This window comes from Xenopus laevis, chromosome 4L (assembly GCF_017654675.1).
Source record: "Xenopus laevis strain J_2021 chromosome 4L, Xenopus_laevis_v10.1, whole genome shotgun sequence".
NCBI lineage: Eukaryota > Metazoa > Chordata > Amphibia > Anura > Pipidae > Xenopus > Xenopus laevis.
Window position 1 is genome coordinate 86349348 of NC_054377.1, and position 21490 is coordinate 86370837.

At 37.2% G+C, this 21490-nt stretch overlaps 1 protein-coding gene across 4 annotated transcripts in view; it reads left to right on the top strand.

Moving 5' to 3' along the window:
- The first annotated feature begins 2036 nt into the window (after window positions 1–2036).
- Window positions 2037–21490, top strand: part of eri3.L (ERI1 exoribonuclease family member 3 L homeolog) — a 194540-nt gene continuing 175086 nt past the window's right edge. For all 4 annotated transcript variants that reach the window (XM_018258355.2, XM_041590438.1, XM_018258354.1 and 1 more), the window contains exons 1-2: window positions 2037–2196; window positions 12846–13132. In XM_018258355.2, the coding sequence (XP_018113844.1) occupies window positions 2043–2196; window positions 12846–13132 (441 nt within the window). In that variant the 5' untranslated portion in view covers window positions 2037–2042. The remainder of the gene's footprint in view (window positions 2197–12845; window positions 13133–21490) is intronic.

The window sequence follows — 21490 nt, forward strand, 5'->3', positions numbered from 1 at the left end:
TCAGTGCATCTCTAGCCTTTACAGATTTCTCAATGTCTACATTATATGTGTGCTCCACTTATGACATACAGTGTGTACAAACTGTATATTGGGTTCAATGAATCAACACTGCTTTTAATATTGAAGTGTAACATTTGTTTATACATTGTATAAAAATAAAAAGGAAATTCTCCCCTATACCAGTTGCTTTTTATATCGTTGGGTGCATGCTGCTTACCCAACTGCAAAGGGAACCATTTAATCCATGCTGCAGCACTCCAAATGATGTATAAGTGTTTATTTGTGCCAAAAAAACAGGCAACATTTGGGGCACCAGCCCTTTCTTAAGCCACAAGCTTGAGAAATGGCTGGTGCCCAAAATGTTGCCTGGTTTTTTTTGGCATGACTAAATTTTATACCATTTTCGAGTGCTGCAGAGTGATTATTCTGGATTTTATTTAGGCATGGTGGTACAGTATCTAAACACTGATACTGTAATATGGTATTTAAAGCGTATAAGGACAAGATTTTGTTTCCGAACTAAAACATAACTTTTATTTACTTAAGTTAAAATAAAGGGTACTAAAACCATTGTTAGAACAGGTTTTCCTTCACATTTCAATAATAGAGATAAGGCAGAATTAGAGATCCCAGCTTTCAATTGATCAACAAAAAATTCATAAGGTTTAGTTTAAAAACTAAACAAAAAAAAAACAGTAGTTAGGTGAATTAGTGTTGCAAGTGTTTCTCAAATGAACTAGAAAAAAAAGCTGCAAAAGGGATAATTGCAACATCTATACTACAGTGAAACCTCAATTTTACACCCCCTGATTTAAAGTTTTCCCTCATTTTAAATTGTTGATTTGTGGTCCCACCTATATATTATGCATAATATATAATATACAAGGAATTATTGCATTAGCTCAATTCTTTAGAAACATTTCCATTTCCATTACTAGTGCCTGCTTAATGAAATAGATTTATATCTAAATATACACACACACACACACACTTAAAAGGTCCAATGGGCAACATGTGATATTTGTGCCTGTCTGTTATAATTCTTCTATAGGAGAGGTGAAAATCACATGTGGGCCCTTGTGTTCAGTCTCTCTTGTGAGCCCCAGAGGCCTCAGTCCAACACTGGGTCAATTAGCCAAAATCAAACAACAGAAAAATATTTATAATGTAAAAACGTGTGTGAAATAAGCAGAAATTAAATTTAAAAAAAAAAAAGAAGAAAAAATTAGATAGCAGATAAAGATAAGACTTGTAGAATATTATGATTTTAGTTCTTAAATAGGAATCTAACCCCATTGTTTTCCACAGAGCTTATCTGCAATATAACCTGTAGCTTTTCTCCTAAGACTGAATGGCTACCCTTGTGGCTATGCAACAGCTAATTTATATACAGTATACTAGTGTTTTTGTTAAGCAAACACACCAGTTTTACCACTTCAGGCAGGCCCGGATTTGTGGAAAGGCCACCAAGTCCCGGGCCTAGGGCGGCAGGATTTTAGGGGAGGCATGCTGCCCAACCACCCCCATATTGGTTCAAAAACACTAGGATGCTCTGGAGATACAATTATTTTTTAATTTCCAGTGCGCCAATCCCCATTGCTCCATTTGCAATGATGAAATTTTGCACGAATAAAGGGGAGGGGACAGGGGTGAAATACGGCAGTGGGCCTAGGGGTGCTCGCTGTGTAAACCCGGCCATGACTTCAGGGCAACATTGCATTACATTTAATTACTTTAAACACTTTTGCCTTTGCAAATGCATAAAAACCCACTGGTCTATAAAGGCAGCAAGGTGTCAACGTAAAACCATAGTAAGGACTAACAAAAACCACTAGGCATAATTAGACCAGTGATTGTTATAACTTTAATAAAACAATAAACAATATTTCCTGACATTAAGGAATATACAAAAAAAGGAATACAAAACACAACAGAAATAATGTGGCGATCAGCACTTGTGGAAGTGAAGAAAGCAAAATACTGTACAAGACTACAAATACCAGCATGCAACGCGGAAGCGCCATGTTGGATTCACATCCCACATGAATCCGTGTAGGAAAGCGGCAGAAAAGACTCTGCTCTTTTGCCCCGCCCGTTCGAGCGCTGGTTGGTTTAGCGCACCGGCGGCGGCTCTCCTGGTTGGTGGGAGAAATCTGCCTGTCACGGCCGTCTCCATAGGCAGGGGGAGAGTGAGAGGTGAGTCGTTTGGTGTTTTGTGTGCATGAGAAGGGGAAGAGACCCTCATGTGTTGCTCTTATGTACATATATGTGTTCCAGTTAGGGGAAGGAGATGCCAAATAGGGTTGTTTTGTGTTTAGGTGCCAGGGCTGTATCTTATGCTTGGTTTTAGGGAGCGTGTGTGGGCCTGATGGGGAATGTGAGAAGGGGCGAGCAGAGAGGGACCCCCAGACAAAGCAGCACTCGTAAATACGGACCCCCTGACCTGAGGCGGGGAGTCCGAATGAAGTGCGAGGACCGAGACGTGGCTATAGCATGGTGGCACAAGGGTAGTCAAAGCATTTGGCCTATGGAAGGGTTTAAGCATGGAAGTGGCCCACGTACCTGCATACTAATATCAGTCATGGTTTTGCACCACTTCTCTCTGTGCCCAACCTAGAATTACGCCTTGCATCAAACAATCATCACCGGGATATTCCCAACCTCAATAAGAAATGCCTTCCTACTCCCAGTTCTCTAACAGGTCCAGACCATCATTAGAATAACCCTTGCTGTGGATTTCTAAATACGGCAATGACACAATCCCTACATCCCTAATTGTGTGTGTATTCACATCCCATATATTTTGTAGGAACTTCAATTCCCAGAAATAGACAGCAGAAATCAAATCCAGTTTGGGAGTTTTAAAGTGGTTTTAAAGTTAAATTCCTCACTAGAGTTGCAGCAGACGGATCAAAGTAGCTTGCTAGATTTTACTGCAGTGGCGTGACATTATAAAGATAGTGTATTTGAAAAGCAATATACATACAGTAGCATTATTAGATGAAGGTATACATGCTCACAAGATAAAAAAAAAAAATGTATATATATACTTGATATATCCAGTAGAGAATGAAAGCACTCACGGCAACTGTTTAGTTAAAGCAACTTTTTACTGCAAATCAGCAAATTCGGACTTCTATGCGTTTCAGTCCACTAGGGATGACGGTTATGTACAGCAATGTAACTAGAGGGGGCAGGCCCTGGCGCGGAATGTGCAGCCTGGCCCCCTGTCCCCCTCCGTACGCCCAGAATCACAAAAGTCAGTGGCACTTGAGCTGCCGCGGGGCCCTGAGGGGGTGCGGGCCCTGGCCCAATCGCACCCCCTCCTCCCCCGGTAGTTACGCCACTGGTTATGTAGAAGTCTATGGAAGATGTCCCTTTTTCATTTTGAAGATATTGTGATCTGCTCTGGGTTTCGCCCAATAATCCAAAAAATTTGAGGTTTTCGGACGATAACCCCCAAAAAATCAAGCGATTTGGGTGTCAAATCCCAAAAAAATTTGGGTTTTCAGCAATTTTATTGTTTTTTTTCCAGACCTGACTTTTTCGAGTTATTTTATTGATGAATAAGATAAAATCGTGGATGGCCTTTGGTCAAGCTTGGTTTAATAAAAATACTAGATAGTTACATAGTTAAATTGGGTTGAAAAAAGACAAAGTCCATAAAGTTCAACCCCTCCAAATGAAAACCTAGCATCCATACACACACCCCTCCCTACTTTTAATTAAATTCTATATACCCATACCTATACTAACTATAGAGCTTAGTATCAGAATAGCCTTTGATATTATGTCTGTCCAAAAAATCATCCAAGCCATTCTTAAAGGCATTAACTGAATCAGCCATCACAACATCACCTGGCAGTGTATTCCACAACCTCAAAGTCCTCACTGTGAAGAACCCCCTACGTTGCTTCAAATGAAAGTTCTTTTCTTCTAGTCTAAAGGGGTGGCCTCTGGTACAGTGATCCACTTTATGGGTAAAAAGGTCCCCTGCTATTTGTCTATAATGTCCTCTAATGTACTTGTAAAGTGTAATCATGTCCCCTCGCAAGCGCCTTTTTTCCAGAGAAAACAACCTCAACCTTGACAGTCTACCCTCATAATTTAAGTCTTCCGTCCCTCTAACCAGTTTAGTTGCACGTCTCGGCACTCTCTCCAGCTCATTTATATCCCTCTTAAGGACTGGAGTCCAAAACTGCAATGCATACTCCAGATGAGGCCTCACCAGGGACCTATATAAATTCAAGTTTAAGTAAAAAAAAACCCTAAGTATAGTGCCAGTGTCTGTTGAACTGCACCTTCCAATATGTATAATATATTAAATATAAAGCTGTGTTTTTAGATGAAAAAACATCTCCTTATAATAACCTGTGCTGAGCAGTTGTATCTGGCTAGAATCTAAGTTGGCATACTGGCATAGCTGGCTAAGTAGTCTCTCTCATGGAATCATCAGTTGGTTACTAGTGTATTTTGGCCATACACATGCACAAGCTGTCAATTGGTTCGTAAGTTGACTTATCATTATTATTATTAATAATATATATTTGTAGAGTCCCAACATATTCTGAAGCACTGTACAATACGTGTGTGTACACTAACACAGATCACCCATATGAGAGGTATCTTATATCATAAAGGTCAGTCAGAAACCGATTGAATTGTAACACTTTATAGATGTTTCCAGAATAAATCTCCTTCCAAATCATGAGTCATAAGGCCAGGTCTGTAACACCTGCTATGTGCACAGGGGACCCAGTTATTTACTCTCTAAAATTACTGGTCCATGAAAATTTGGTGCTTTCAGGGTTTTCTATTTGGTTCACACTGGCTTGAATTCTTCTGAATTGTAATGTATAGCCTCACACTTTGGGGGTTATGTATTAAAGTTCGAACGCTAAAAACGCAATTTTTTTTTTATTATTATAAAATCTGAATTTTTAGTGGGAAGAATTTGTTGAGATCTGTTTTACCCCAAGGATGCAAAAAGTCAAAATCCAAAAATCCACCATCTCAGATCTGCTGAGGTTGTATATAAATCAATGGGAGAGGTCCCTATCCTATTTGGAATTTTCTGTGGTCTGCGCCAGAATTAGCCTGAAAATCCGACTATTTTGGGTTCGGCAAAAATCTGAAAAATTCAGACTTTTTAGGAAAAAGCCTGGAAATATTGAACGATTCGGGGAGAAAACATGAAAATGTTTTTGCTCGATTTTATCAAATCGAGATTTTTTAATAATAAATTAGGTAAAATCATGGACTCTAGTTTGGTTAGACTTTTTTTAAAGGGGACCTGTCACCCAAAAAAATTATTCCAAATCCTATTTTATCCTGTTAGTCAAGCAAAATGAACTTATTACTTTGTAAAAAATATTTGAATCTTGTTTCCTTCCATCTGGGAATTCCTAATTATAGCATGCAGACAGGAGCCATTTTCTGGAAACTGTTATTAAGGCAAGCCTTGCATCATCTCAACATTTTGTTTGTGCTCCAGAATCGGGGACCTGATGTCCATCCCCGTGCCCTGGTTACACAATTAAATGGTAAAGAGAGAGGGGGAATGTGGGCAGTGCAGTTACATCTAGGAAGTGCCGAATGGAAAGTGAAAGTAATCTACCCCTCCTCTATGCCTATAGTGGAAGGGCAGGCAATATTTGATTGACAGCTGAGATTTTTAAATGCGTTTACAACAATAATGAATGCTTAAATAAAAAAAATTAAAAAAAAGAATTTGGATTTCATGTTTAATTTATTTGAAAATTACTTTTATTATACAGCTTTTTATGCCTGGGTGACAGGTCCACTTTAACATAGAATATTAGGCAAATTAAAGATAAATAACTCCCTTTATGTTAAATAATTGTACTGTATTCTATCATGGCTGCTTCCAAAATGCCACCATCTGGTAGGAGAACTGTTTACAATCATAGAGGGCTAGAAACTGTGTCAGGAGTGGGGGCGTAGCATGTCTTTCTTGAAAAGGTTTGAAGATGCTCAGGTGGTTTCATCCCTTTTATGTAATGTTTTGCTTTAGCTTTAATATTACCTGCTGTTATTTATGTAATGTTATAATTCATATAGTATATGCTTTAGGAGTAAGTTATGATTACTTTGTATTCTTTAACTTCAACATCTTGGGCCTATCATAACTTCTGAAGCTGACCACCTAAATTTGAGTTCTCCACTGCAAAGCAACTGTTAACAGGTGTAAGAAATATAGATATAAATGACTATTTATTATCACAGTTAGCAAACCAATTGACCGTGTTTCTAACCATGACAGTGTGAAGATAGCCTGGCTGAGTGAAGCATTTTATGTTTTTTTACAGTTTTCTTATGGACAAAAAAAAAAATCACATCTGCTAAATCTGTGAACACATTTAACTATTTAAATATGCATGCTTACCACCCTAGCCTGGAGAGGTTCTGTTTGGATATATGGCAATACACTGGCTTGATTTTAAAATATTCTGGGGGCATCTCCTTTTTGGCCCCACAGTAGAAATCAAACAGCAAGGCAGTATTTTCTGTTCATTTGTTTGTTGTCTGGGTTTATGCGCCTCTGCCCTGTATTGATTCTTTAGTCAAAAAAACTGCTTCACTAAGGGGGTTATTTAAGGTCGAGTTGTGTTTTTCCTGAAAAAAACAAGTTTTTCGAGGGTAGTTTCAGTAAAAACTCAAATTTTGCTCGAAGATGCAAAAAGCCTGAATCTGAGAAAACTCCAGCTAAGACCTGTCGAGGTCATGTAGAAGTCAATGACAAAGGGCCCTCCGTTTTTAGCCTTCATGATTTTTCCGGTTTCGGGAAAGCATTCTTTCAGTTTTTTTACCGATAACTTGATCAATTAGAGCAGGGGTCCCCAACCTTTTTTATCCGTGAGCCACATTCAAAAATAAAAAAAGAGTTGGGGAACAACATAGGCATGCAAAAAAAAATTCATGGGGTGCCAAATAAGGGCTGTAATTGGCTATTTGGAAGCCCCTGTGTGGACTGGCAGCCTACAGTAGGTTCTGTTTGGCAGTACACCTGTTTTTTATGCAACCAAAACTTGCCTCTAAGCCTGGAATTTAAATATAAACTCCTGCTTTGAGGCCACTGGGAGCAACATCCAAGGGTTTGGTGAGCAACATGTTCACCAACCCCTTAAATGTAGAAGTCACAGTGGGACATGGATTTTTACTATTGAGTGCTGTTTTTAGATCTACCAGGGAGCTTTTATCTGGTTACCATCCCAGTGTTCTGCTGAAGGGCTGCTGGGGGAAGGGAGGGGGGCGATATCACTACAACTTGTAGTGCTGCAGTAAAGAGTGATCTAATTCCACCCAGTTCACCCTGAAGCCTGGGCCAGACTCAGTAGCATCGGAGGACATAGGACAGAGTATGGGTGGATATATCGATGCAGGTGTGAGGCATGGCTAGTGTATTTTTGATCAATTGTTTCTGCTCCTAAATGCACTGTTTACCGTAGAAATAACTACCCTAGCAACCACAAACATAACATGTGCATAGTGGCACTATTGTGCTAAAACAGGAAAGACCCTTCCCTTGCCACAAACAGTCAAGATTGTAATCTTACATTGTAGTATTAAGGGTTGCTTTTACTGAAACCATATGAAACTGCCCTAGATCATTATTCTAAGTAGCACTCGTTTGGCATTTACTAAAACTCTTATCTCAGACTGCTAGATGCTCCTCCAGAGTACTTGGTTGCAGTCCAATGACCCAACTTTACACCACTCTAGCCATCATTTGGCGGTGCATTTGGTTATGTCAAACTTGTGCTCAACTGCTTTTGAACCTAACTTTTGAAATTCCAGGCAAATTGTTTTTGTGTTGACAGTGCTTCCAGAAAGAGTGTGGAAATTGAGTGTTTTCAATAGAGTGCATGCCTCTACACTCAAGGTAGGGGCCAAAATGGGTTTGGCGAAACTACGAGCATCAAACTGTTAAGTAGACCCCTGGCTTTGATATTTAGGATGTTTTGTTTTGGTATCTAATGACATATGGGAGATATCCTCTAACACCTCTAAACTCTAATCATGCTAATACAATCAACACCTAACTTTATGACACCCTTGCGGATTATGATAAACAGATTATGCTGATTGGAGCAACATTCCAGAGTATTCCCTAAAAAAGATCTTAATTACAAGTTATTCTGAATTGAGAAAGCCAGTTGGGTGACTGGTGAAACGTCTTCAAGGAAAGAAAAAATACAGCAAGTCCATGTGATTTGACTTATTTCCACATATATAATATTCTCTAATTTGCAAGCTTTGAGGTAAATTTTTAGAAAATATTTTTAAAATAAAAAATGCTATTTAGTGGAAATGTTGGCCTTGAACTCTATAATATGCAGCGTTCTGGAGCTGTGCTTTTGGAACTATTGCTGATATATGTCTTTATAGTATGAATAACTTGTAGCAGATTCTGGGCCTCGTTTCATGACCAACTTTTAGGGTAGGAGTACACAGACGGTTTCGGCGCGATCCGATGTGCTGGGACAAGGCGCAATGCAACGCGATCCGACCGACTGTCTGTTGCAGTCGTGTCGGATCAACGCTGCGACTTCATCCGACATTTCTATCTCTTACCTTATTTCCATCACATGCGTTTTGTGTCATCGCGTCGGATCACACCGAAACCATCCGTGTAGTCCTACCCTTATGGCACAGTAGTATTTTGTTTTCAGTATTTTGCATTACTAAGCATTAAAGGGGTGGTTCACCTTTAAGTTAACTTTTAGTATGTTATACAATGGCTAATTCTAAGCAACTTTTAAATTGGTCTTCATTGTTATTTTTTATAGTTTTTAAATTAATTACCTACTTCTTCTGACTCTCTCCAGCTTTCAAATGGGGGTCACTGACCCCATGTAAACAACAAATGCTCGAACCGCTACACATATATTGTTACTGTTACTTTTTATTACTCATCTTTCTATTCAGACCCTCTCCTTCTTCATATCCCAGTCTCTCATTTAAACCAATGCATGGTTGCTAGGTTTATTTGGATTCTAGCAACCAGATAGTTAAAATTGCAAACTGGAGAGCTGCTGAATAAAAACTTAAATAAATCAAAAGTCACAAATAATAAAAGACGAAAACCAATTCGAAATTGTTTTAGAATTTCCCTCCTTGCATCATACTAAAAGTTCATTTAAAGGTCAACAACCCCTTTAAGTTGAATTTAGTAAGCAAATGTGACTCAAAAGCTTTTAAATATATATATATATATATATATATATATATATATATATATATATATATATATATATATATATATATATATATATATATAAGCTTTTTTTTTAAAATGGCCCATATTAATGATCTGAAGTTATGGCCTTGACACTTTTGATAATAATCTGTTCCATGTTATTAAAGGAAAATTAACCTTATACATATGTCAGACATCAATTTTTTTTAAATTTCTCCTTCAGGAGAAATTTTTTAAAAATATGTTTTGACCAGATTAGTTTGGTGAACATTGTGACATTTTAGCTATCAGGCCCCAGAGCTATAATTGGGGCATCTCTTTTCTCTTGTAGATATTGTCCTGACATACAGATGTTTCTCATTTAGCACGCCTAATGAACTCTGCACCAATCAATTGCATATTATCAGAATCAGTGACAAATGCACTGGTTTTATATGATGGTTTAAGAGCAACTTACAGCATTCTGTTCTGATAAATTTGTAATTGTCCCTAAAGCCTTTATTTAGAAGATAGTTATTAATAAAAGTTAGTCTTATGTGGCAGATGATATTTTAACGTTGAGAAATTGAGCTATAAGCATGTGAAATCCTTGATGCTTAATAAGGAAGTCAATCTTGTATATGCTATTTTTACAGGTTGCTTTTTCTCATTTACTATCACCGTATGTATCAGTCTTTATTAGCCTTATTTATAAATTGCATGTTCAAGTCAGGGTCTCGGCTTTCCATAACATTTTAATAAATCGATAATTATTTTTATTATGTTGATAAGTAAGACATGTAAATGTATTTTTCTTTTAATATAGTGTATCTTTTGCCTTGAACGATTAATAAAAATATTGTTGTTGGATATTGCTAATGTTTATTTGCCTTTCACTGGAGTAAAAACTGTATTTGAGTTTTTTTGCTTGATGTTTCTATAACTGGTCAAGGTTCTGAATATTTTACTCAGCACAATACACACACGGGCATATATACACCTACTGCTTTACTATATACAGGTATACCCAGAAACCAGTTATATAGAAAGCTCAAAAATACAGAAAGTTCATCTCCCATAGTTCAGTTTAAGCAAATAATTAAAAATGTTATAAATGATTTCCCTTTTCTCTGTAATATCATTGTTTATATAAAATTTATTTATCTAGCACCATGTATGAATAAATACTTAGCGGTTTGGTAAAATATACAGCTTAATAAAATTATTTAAATGGGATACTCGCTTTTAAGTTAGCCTTTAGTATGTTATAGAATGTCCTATTCAAAACAACCTACATTGTTTTTCCTTCATTTGCCACTTTCCAGATCTCAAATAGGACCACAGACATCCGCAGTCAAAAACCTATTAGTCCACAAGACTATCATTTCATAATTATTGTCAGTTTTTATTACTGAATTTTTTTTTTTTTCTTCTATCCTATTCATGTTCCAGTCTGCCATTGAAACGGCAGCCTGTTGGCTAGGGTATACTGGACTTCAATTAATTTTTGGATTATTTGCCTTCTTCTTCTGACTCTTTCTGACTCTCACTGACCCCCATCTAAAAACAAATGCTCTGTAAGGCTACAAACTTATTGTTTTTGCTACCTTTTATTACACATCTTTCTATTCAGGCCATCTCCTATTCATATCCCAGTCTCTTATTCAAATCAATACATGGTTCCTAGGGTAATTTGGATCCTAGCAACTAGATTGCTGAAACTGAAACTAGGGAGCTGCTGAATAAATAAAACTAACTCAAAAACCACAAATGATAAAAAAAAATCACTCTCTACATTATACTAAAAGTTAATTTAAAGTTGAACAATCCCTTTAAAAGCCATCTAGAAGTAACTGTATATTTAATGGACAAAGGCTGCCAAGGTGACCTCTGCTATATATTGTAGCATGGGGTTCACTGATTTTTAACATCCACATGATTTTTTGATGTAGACATATACTGTGCAAATGTGATTGAAGCATAGAAGTAGGAAATCAAAGTACTTCTGAGCGCAAATTCCAACTTTTCTCATATTCCTGTATGTGGTGGATGTGGATCTCATTCCTGTACATGCATCAGAACATTTTTTTGGGTTGAAGACTTTACTATCAGTTAATTGCATCCTTATATTAAGAATAAACATACATGGCATATGTCCTTGTCACTTAGTGATGTCTGAAAGTGCGAATATATTTGCCTGTTCTTTATCCCTTCACACAAACATCCCTGTTAAGGACCTTCATTTTATGGGTAGACAAGCAATTCACTAGCATGCATTTTGTGAAGAGTCAGTTTAAATATGCTGTTGATTGGATGCTAAGAGTAATGTATAGTTTAATCAGTTGGGCTTCCAAATATAAGGCACCCCATAGTGATTATAATAGTTTACCTAATACCCCTGGCAGGTCCCCTTGTTTGATGAAAATTGCACTGTCCTGGGGTACATTTGTATGAGCGTCACATTGCATATCTTCTACATGCTTCTTTATTCTTTATCAGCTCTGGGCCAGCACATGTGCAGTACAGTCAAAAAGCAAGGACTTCCATGACCATATAAAAGCATGAGACTGAAGGCTGAGTGCTTTTAGGGTGGTGGCACACACTGCTATTCAGGAAGATTAGTCGCCGGTACTTTGCTTTGGCTTTCTGTCTGAAGTTTCCTCGTGAGGCAACTTCGGGCGACTTCAGAAAACGAATCGATCCGAGTGCCATCCTGCCGACTATTCACATTCTAGCCGTTCAGGGAGGCATTTCAGGGAGATTAGTCATCTGAAGAAGAGGAGATTTGTCGCTGGGCAACTAATCCCCCCGAATAGCAGCGTGTGCCACCACCCTTATACAGATTATTTAACTCAATATCCTAATATTTTAGTCATGGGATTGAAATTGCATCACTTAGCACTCATTATAACCAATGACATCACTTATCACCGTTAAGAAGAATATAATTTACAGGATATTAATTGAATTTACAGTGTACAGGATATATACAGTTATGGGATACGTTATCCAGAAAGCTCCGAATTAGGGAAAGGCCATATCCCGTTGACTCGATTTTAGGAAACAAATTAAAATTTTTTAAAATGTATTTCCTTTTTCTCTGTAATAATAAAGCAATATCTTGTATTTGATCCCAACTATGATATAATCAGCCCTTATTGGAGGCAGAACAATTGGGTTAAATGAATATTTAAATGATTTTTTAAGTAGACTTAAGATATGGATATCCAAATTACAGAATGATCTCTTATCCAGAAAACCCCAGGCCCTGAGCATTCTGGATAGCAGCTCCCATACCTCTATATTTGTTTTTCTGTTTATTGTTATCCAATGGCACATGCTACTGGAGAGGTATATCTTTATGAAACATATGGACTGTTTTGTGTTATATATAAAGCACTGCGTATCTTGTTGGCGATATATAAATAAATGATGATGATATATAAATGCAGTGTTCAGGGCTATAGTTTCCCTTTAATACAGCTGCCACTATAATGATACAGCATAAACACCTACTAAAAGAAAATGTTATGAGATGTTGCCTTGACCCATATAAAGGCACTTAACTTTCATCTTCTGTTTACATACAACTATTCTTTTATTTACTTTGCAGACTGAAGTTTATTTGATTTTTCCAATTTTTCAGGTGCTCATGTAAATGCAGCTGAGACTTCAATGCACTTACTGGCCCACATTCGACCATCAAGACTTCACACGCAACTTTTTACAAAGTCTCTTGAAGCATCCTCTTCTGCCACATTTTCTTCATTTGGTGCTAGCAAAAGATCAGGCCCAATGCTAAACAGAAAACTGGGCTGCCAAGGATTTGGGGCGTCTGTGGCAGCAATGACATCCTTCCCTCCACAGAGATACCACTACTTTCTTGTGTTGGACTTCGAAGCAACCTGTGACAAACCCCAGATCCATCCTCAGGTAAAACAGAATGAAAAGGACATTTTGATAGCTTAAAGCTGTGTACGCATATTAAGTTGACATTTTCTTCCAAAATGGCTAACATCCTTCCCTGTGTTTGAGACCAAAAGTGCTTAAAATCAAAGAGTGAAAATGTGCTCAGAATCTAACAGAATGCTGCCCATCCCAGCTGTTTTTGGTACCTAGAAACACTACTGCTTTTAAACCTGCCTGAATCAAAGGAATTCCATTCCAGCCATTCCATTGATCAGTAGGGCTGATTCAGTATGGTCAAAAATGTATCAAACTGCTAAGAAACAGTTCAGTGTAACCTTTCAGTTAGCCAAAAATAGGCTGGAGTGAACAAATATATAACAGAACAGAACCCAACTTCCTGTTTTTCAGCTCTCTAACTCTGAATTAGTCAGCTACTTGAAGGGGGGGGGGGCACATGGGACATTATTTTTCAGTGAGTTTACAATTGATCCTCAGCATGCAGGTCAGATTCAAAAGCAAATAGTTATGACCCATGTCCCCCCCCAAGTCACACTGTTGCTACCTGGTAACCAATCAGGGGAAACCAAGAGAGCTACAAAGCAGGAAGTAGTGTTCTGGCTTTTATGTTCGACATCCAGTCACTCCAACCTTTATAGATTACATTTTTGGCTAACTAACTATATTGAATTTTTTTTTATTTTGCACAGCCTATCTATTTACCCAGTTTTTATTTTTATACTGAACAATTCCTTTAAAATCTGTGTTTGTGGAAAGCGTTAGGAATAGGATTGCAGACTTTCCAGTCTTCTAGGCTAGAGTGAACTTCATGTCTCCACATCCCTAAAGCCTGTTACTTGAATATACTGTGACTTGTAATACTGCACCTGATTTTGACTTCATTGTGTATAATATAATTTAGAGAATCAGCATTGAATTCAATAGTGTCCGGTAAACTGTAGTGTGCTTGGGAGTTTCCCACTGGCTTTAAATATTCTTTTTAATGACAATTGTATAGTACACTTGAAATTTGCAATTGGCAATTTTGTACACCTCTTAATATCCGTGTACAAGAAGAGCCATTCAAATTGATAATTTTTGTTCTTTATACCTTGATTTCAAAGGGGTTGTTCATCTTCCAAAACTTTTTATAGTTCAGTTGGTTTCAGATAGGGCACCAGAAATAAAGACGTTTACCAATTACTTTATATTTCCTATTTGTGACCGTTTCTCTAATATTGAAGTAAAAAAAAAAAAGAAATCATTTTTCACCTTCTAAAGCTGCTCTGTGAGGGGGTCGTCGACCCTGTAAACTGTTCTAAACTGATACATTTAGTTGATATGTTTCTTATCTTTGTCCCTGCTGAGCAGGGACTATGTGGCGCCGGCCGCTACCCACGTGGCGGCCATGGGCGCCGCCATTTTGGGAGCGAACGCCGGCAGGGAAGGACGCGCCGCCCGGAGCTCCTGGACCTGCTCCGGGCGGCGTCACAGACAGTCCTGCTGGGGCCGGGTCTCAGGGGGTCGCACTGCTGGGCATATCTACGGTATCTACGCCGGCAGGGAAGGACGCGCCGCCCGGAGCTCCTGGACCTGCTCCGGGCGGCGTCACAGACAGTCCTGCTGGGGCCGGGTCACAGGGGGTCGCACTGCTGGGCATATCTACGGTATCTACGCCGGCAGGGAAGGACGCGCCGCCCCTAGAGTGGACACAGTGAACCGTCCTGCAGCTCTTTCACAGGGCCCCTGGCGGCCATTGTTAAAAGGTCCTAAAGCTTGATTCCAAGTTTGCCAGCAGCAGAGTGCTATCTGTGGAGCTGTACATGTACATAGGGTAAGCATATTTTTGCAGTGTCATGTTCCTGCTGATGGAATTATGGGGAGGCTCTTTTAAATAGTTTTAGATAGATTTCTATGCCATAAAACATGATTACACATTTACACATTCACATTTTGAAATCTGACATGGGGCCCCTAGGCTTATACACGAGTCAATACATTTTTCCAGTTTTCTTAGGTAAATTAGGTACCTCGGCTTATACACGGGTCGGCTTATACACGAGTATATACGGTAATTCCCTCTGACCAGTGTTTCTTAAAGGGGTGGTTTACCTATAAGAAAATGTTTAGTATCTTAAAGAATGGCTGTTTCTAAGCAACTTTTCAACTTTGTTTGAAAAAGTTTTTAAATTATTTACCTTCTTCTGCCTCTTTACAGCTTTCAAATGAGTGTCAGTCAAATTATAGTAGGGATGCAGGACACGTTCAAAGCAGTAATCTTTGACTGCAAATTGTTTTATTGAGGAAGTGAGTAACCACACTATATATTTCGGGCTAGGCCCTTTATCAAGTGTGATTACTGCTTTGAACTTGTTTTGCATTTCTACTACACTTTGACTGATTCAATTGGGATATCAACACAGGATACTTGTATACTTATTTTGGAATGCTCCTTCAAATAGGGGTCACTCACTCCCTCCCTCTAAAAAAACAAATGCTCTGTAAGGCTACAAATTTGATGTTATTGCTACTTTTTATCTTTCTATCTTTTTATCTTTCCTCTGCTATTCATATTCCAGTTTCTTATTCAAATTAATGCATGGTTGCTAGTGTTATTTGGACCCTAGTAACCAGATTGCTGAAATTGCAAACTGGATAAATAACGCAAAAATCACAAATAAAAAATAAAAACCAATTGCAAATTATGTCAGAATATCAATCTCTGCATCATAGTTCATGTTAATTTAAAGGCGAACAACCCTTTTAACCTATCTCTCCTGGTACGCAAATAAAGTAGGGAAAAGTTTTGTATTGTAGTAGGAAATGTCACTATATTCAAGAGTATCTTGTGGGACCATTTTAAAAAAAATGTGGGGGCCCAGTTTTAGGTCATGTGTTTAAAAGTTTGATATTAAAAATGGGGTTATGGAATCTCTTGGCATCCTACAGGCTGAAATAAGGATGAAGTGAATTGTTTGCATTCTTTAACCATGTTGCCTGTTGAAACTAGCTGCAATACTGTGAAAGAAATCGAAAATATGGTAGAAAATTTGAGCATTAATAAATAAGGCCCATAGTGTTTTTAGTGTAAAGCGATAATTTAAAACATTTGGTAAAGTTCAGAAACAAAATCCAGAATTATAAAACTAAGGTTCTACTTTAACTGTAAGGAGAGTACGGATAATTCTAACCCTTTGCAGACTTTTTTTCCCCATTCTAGTTTTCATCGACCAACCCTGTGAATTAAGCATTAGCGTTCATCTGTCAATCTGTTAACTAGCAATTAAAATACAAACCAACAAAAGCTGAAGATGACCTGCAGCGTATAGTAGCTGACAAACAAGGCTGGACAAATTGGTGGATCATTTATAAGCTTTCCTCCTTAAATCTAATTATTTGGCAATTCAAATTTCTCAGTCATTCTTGCTCTTGAAATAGATTTAACTTGCTATAAATGATTTAGGTGACTGGTTGTAGCGTAGAAAAGAAAAGATTGGATGGGGGGGGAGTTGGTGTTTGTTTAGCACATCAAAGATTTGATTTTTCTCTCTCTGCATTAAACTAGTAAAACTCTTCATAACTTTACAGAAGTGTTTCTTCACCTACTGAAGCAAGCAATGTTTTTAAGATTAATAAAATTAAAGTCAATGGTTATGGTACAGATCTGTATGTAGTGTTCCTCCATTAAACATTTTTTTTGCAACTTGGGAGAACATTATTATAGGGCTAGTTCATATTCCAAAAAATTTTTCAGTTGTTATTTTTAGATTTTTGCACCAGGAATAAAAGCAAATTTTGCTTCCTGATCGGATATTTGTTTCCACTGATCTGCAGATAAATGTAGATGCTGCAGATAGTTGAGTACCACCAAACTGCTGTTCAGTCCCACATTTGGTTCTATTCTTCATTACTAGGTGGTAGAGAGGTCTCACTACAAGTTGTGCTACTGATATAATTAATTTTAGACTAGTGCAGTAATTTGCTTTTTAGTTAGTTTTTTTTTTTGCACCAAAAATAACTGCTTTTCCATTTCCTTTTATAGGTTTCATTTTTGAGTGTTTTTCTAAAATCTAACTTTTAAATGTTAAGATTAAGTAATGATTTTTATAAAATCACAGTGAATAAACTAAAATAATAAAATAAAATAAATTGAATTTACTTTTTTTAATCTATTACCTCTTCTTGATAACAGATGCATGGAGGAAAACGATGCTACTCACTAGGGAGCAGTCTCTGATCTGTTTCATTTTGGCACATTAGTTGATACATTTCTCTACAGCATAGTGTATCAATTATAACAGCCGATTAATAAAACTCAAACATTTTGCTCAGTAGGACAGTAGTTAAGAAATGTATCAACTAATGTGTCAAATTAGAATAGTTTACAGAGTCAGTGACCCCCTCATCCTCACAGAGCCAATCAGAGAGACATAGGAAGGTGAAAAATTAAACTTTTAATATTTGCAAATCAATCACAAAAGAAAGTAATGCGTAAGGAAACTTTTATTTTCTCAATTACTTTCTGATTTCTATTTGTGATTGTTTTTCTAATATTGAAGTTTAAAGTTTTAAGCTTTTACCTTCTTATGTCTTTCTAAAGCAGCTCAGGGAAGAGGGTCATCCACTGTCTCTGTAAACTGTCCTAAATTGATACTTTAAAGGTTATGATACAATAGTTGCTAATATTCCACTGATGCTGTTGGGAAATGTATAAACTAATGTAACAAATTGTAACAGTTCAGAACCTGCACCTGAATTACTGAACTTCCAGACTGAAACATTAATCTTTAAACTAAAATTTAACATGGAAGTAAATTGAAAAAAGTCTTTATTTCTGTACAACAATCTGAAAACAACTGAACTGGAAAAAAAAGTATTTGAAAGGTGAGCAACTCCTTTAAAGGGGTAGTTCAGCACAAAAAGGTTTACCACAAAAAGGTCCATTGGAAGATCAGTCGAACAATAATCCAGAATAACGTTTACAATAATGCAGTTAGTGATATTTTGAGGCAGTTTTTCAACTGGTAGTTTTGAAGATATTTACCCATTTTGATTCACCAGAATGTGTTCTTTCCAAAAACATAGTTGTGGGGTTTTGCAGTTAGGGGCATCTACCACACATAAAAAGTGTGTTCTTGCAGTTACTGTGTCTTTCATGTTTGCAGGAGCTGAAGTGCCTTCCGAAGAACATTATGGGGGTTATTTATTAAAGGCCAAGTTGATTTATACCCAATAAATAGAGTTTTCAATGGTTAGAAAAAGAACCTATAATTTTTTTTTTTTTAAAAAAAAAAACTCAAATATTTCAAGATTTATTATACCCTGAAGCTGAAAATATCTTGAATCCGAAAATACTCCAGCTGAAACCTGTCGAGGTCATGTAGAAGTCAATGGCAGAGGTCCCTTGAACCATATGAAGATGTTTCTAGCCTTCATGTTTTTTTTGGTGGGTTTTGCACAAAAACTCAATTAAAGGGCATGTAAAGGCAATAAAAAAAATATAAATCAGAAAACATTTGAGTTGTGAGTTTTTTATTTGAGGTATAAAAAACACAAAAACCTCTAAAAGTTTACCTTTGATAAATAACCCCCTTTATGTTAAGTTTTCTTTTTGGCATCTCTAAAAGCCACAAATTTAATCCTATGCGTATTGGGACGTGTGAGATAGAATTATGCTGCACGATTCCAGAGTCGCTTCTCAGAAATTTTGTAAAACCCCCCCCCCCCCCGCTACATATAACTAAGATTTGTACATTTGAATTTGTTAAGGATGCACTTAATCCAGGATTTGGTTTGGGATTAGGTTGAGTCTGAGCACTCTTTGCATGCCTTGGATAAAATCTGAGTGTTTTGGCAGTCATGTGACTTTGAAGCTCTGGAAAACAATGCAACCTTAAAGGGACAGTATCACACATCCCAACTTCTATATAAACTATTCCCAGACACATACACTTCTTTGTGTTGGAGGTGTGAAGAGCAGGAGGGTTAACTCCTACACATGTTTTGCAACTGTCACCAATTGAAAAGGTTCTGGGTAAAGGGGCTTATAGAGAGAGAGTGACTATGTTAGCGATAGGATTAGACCCACTAGTACATGTGCTAGGAAACCCAAACTGAGAACTCTGGCACAAAAAAAATGATTAATTGCATTCTTACAGCAACTGGGGGATTGATAGCAAAAAACTGGAAATCACCAATAACCCCCTCAGAAAGAGAGCTACTGGAGAGATTAAGATATGTACGCAGAATGGATTACCTAACTGCGCTAAAACATGATACAATTGATTTGTTTGATAAAATTTGGGGCAACTGGGATGCTATAGATGCTATTGAAAATGCCAGGAATACCTGAGGGCAATTTGTTTGATGCTAAAAATAAAAATTATATGGGGGGAGAAAGGGGGAAAAAATGCCAGAAATGCCAGGGAATACGGGGAAAACTAAAGTAGCTAGGCCAAGTAACACAAGGGAAGGAAAGGGGCAGGGGACAGATTGATGGTCCCTGACAAAGTTCGCTTGCCTCAGGTTAAGATAAATGAGAATAATGTCTGGCACATCGGAAAAGCTAAAGTGGATGTCTTTTTGGTTTATGTAATGTATATAACTTCTGTACTTGATAAAAACTGACCATTGATTTCACCTACACATGTGGATAATGGTATGGCCCTTGAGGTCATTTTTTTGATGTTTATTTGAAAAAATAAAAATTATTATAAATATTTAAATACATTTTTGGATTGATTTGGGATTTAGCCAAATCAGATCCAAAAATTATATTTTTAGAACATCCCAAATTAGGGAATAAGGATTTTCCAAAAATATCTGGTTTTCTATAACTCAATGTTAGGAGCTCTCATGACCCACAAACACAGGCAATTAAAAGTCCTTGCATTGCAAAAGTGTCAGCCATTATAAATCCATTTTTCACTTTCTACATTTCACATACTTTTGTTATGCTTTGCATATTGGCCACCATACTGTTCAGATCTTGTTCCTGTCATTCAAACTTATGACGTTTTACCTAATGTGGCTGTAAAAGTGTACAAAAATTCTGTGTTAGCAAACTTTACAGTATTTTAGATTGCGTAGAAAGGCATACTTAGCTTTGTTTTAATTCCTCATTGTGTATTTTCTAAAAATATTTTAATAATGTGCAATTGATGCCAATGCTCGTGTGATAGTGTCATCATGTGCTAGGAAACCCAAACTGAGAAATCCAGCATAAAAAGTGATTAATTGTATTCTTACAGCAACTGGGGGATTGATAGAAAAAAACTGGAAATCACCAATAACCCCAATAAAAAATGCTAGTGTTAGCAAACTTTACGGTATGTTAAAGTGTGTAGAAAGGCATTTTTATCTTTGTTTAATTCCTCATTGTGTATTTTCTAAAAATATGTTAATAATGTGCAATTGATGCCAATGCTCGTGTGATAGTGTCATCATGTGCTAGGAAACCCAAACTGAGAAATCCAGCATAAAAAGTGATTAATTGTATTCTTACAGCAACTGGGGGATTGATAGAAAAAAACTGGAAATCACCAATAACCCCAATAAAAAATGCTAGTGTTAGCAAACTTTACGGTATGTTAAAGTGTGTAGAAAGGCATTTTTATCTTTGTTTAATTCCTCATTGTGTATTTTCTAAAAATATGTTAATAATGTGCAATTGATGCCAATGCTCGTGTGATAGTGTCATCATGTGCTAGGAAACCCAAACTGAGAAATCCAGCATAAAAAGTGATTAATTGTATTCTTACAGCAACTGGGGGATTGATAGAAAAAAACTGGAAATCACCAATAACCCCAATAAAAAATGCTAGTGTTAGCAAACTTTACGGTATGTTAAAGTGTGTAGAAAGGCATTTTTATCTTTGTTTAATTCGTCATTGTGTATTTTCTAAAAATATGTTAATAATGTGCAATTGATGCCAATGCTCGTGTGATAGTGTCATCACGCCTGTTCAGGATTGGTATCCATTGATGTGGCATTGTGTTGTTAAGTTGCAATGTAATTACTTTTTGCTGCTATTTGTCCAGTAAGTCATGAAAATACATTTTAGAGAAAAAAATTCTGGGGGCATTGAAGGATGGCAACCTAGGCATACACACAGTAGAGGAGCTCCGTTAGGCAACGATCCTGAAGCCCATATTATCTGCAAAAAATCACCCGCTGCTGTACACATACCTTCTAACCCCGACCAGGAGAACCTGGTAAGCAATGGGGAAGAATTCTTATTCAAACAGAGTGCGATCGGAGCATGCCTGGAACAATATGACCACGCTCAAAATCAAGATGGGGGCGGTTCCTCACATAGCCCTCTGTGCAGTTCGCAATAACACACACAAGCCCCTCTCAATACCACAGAGCCCAACGCTGCTTCA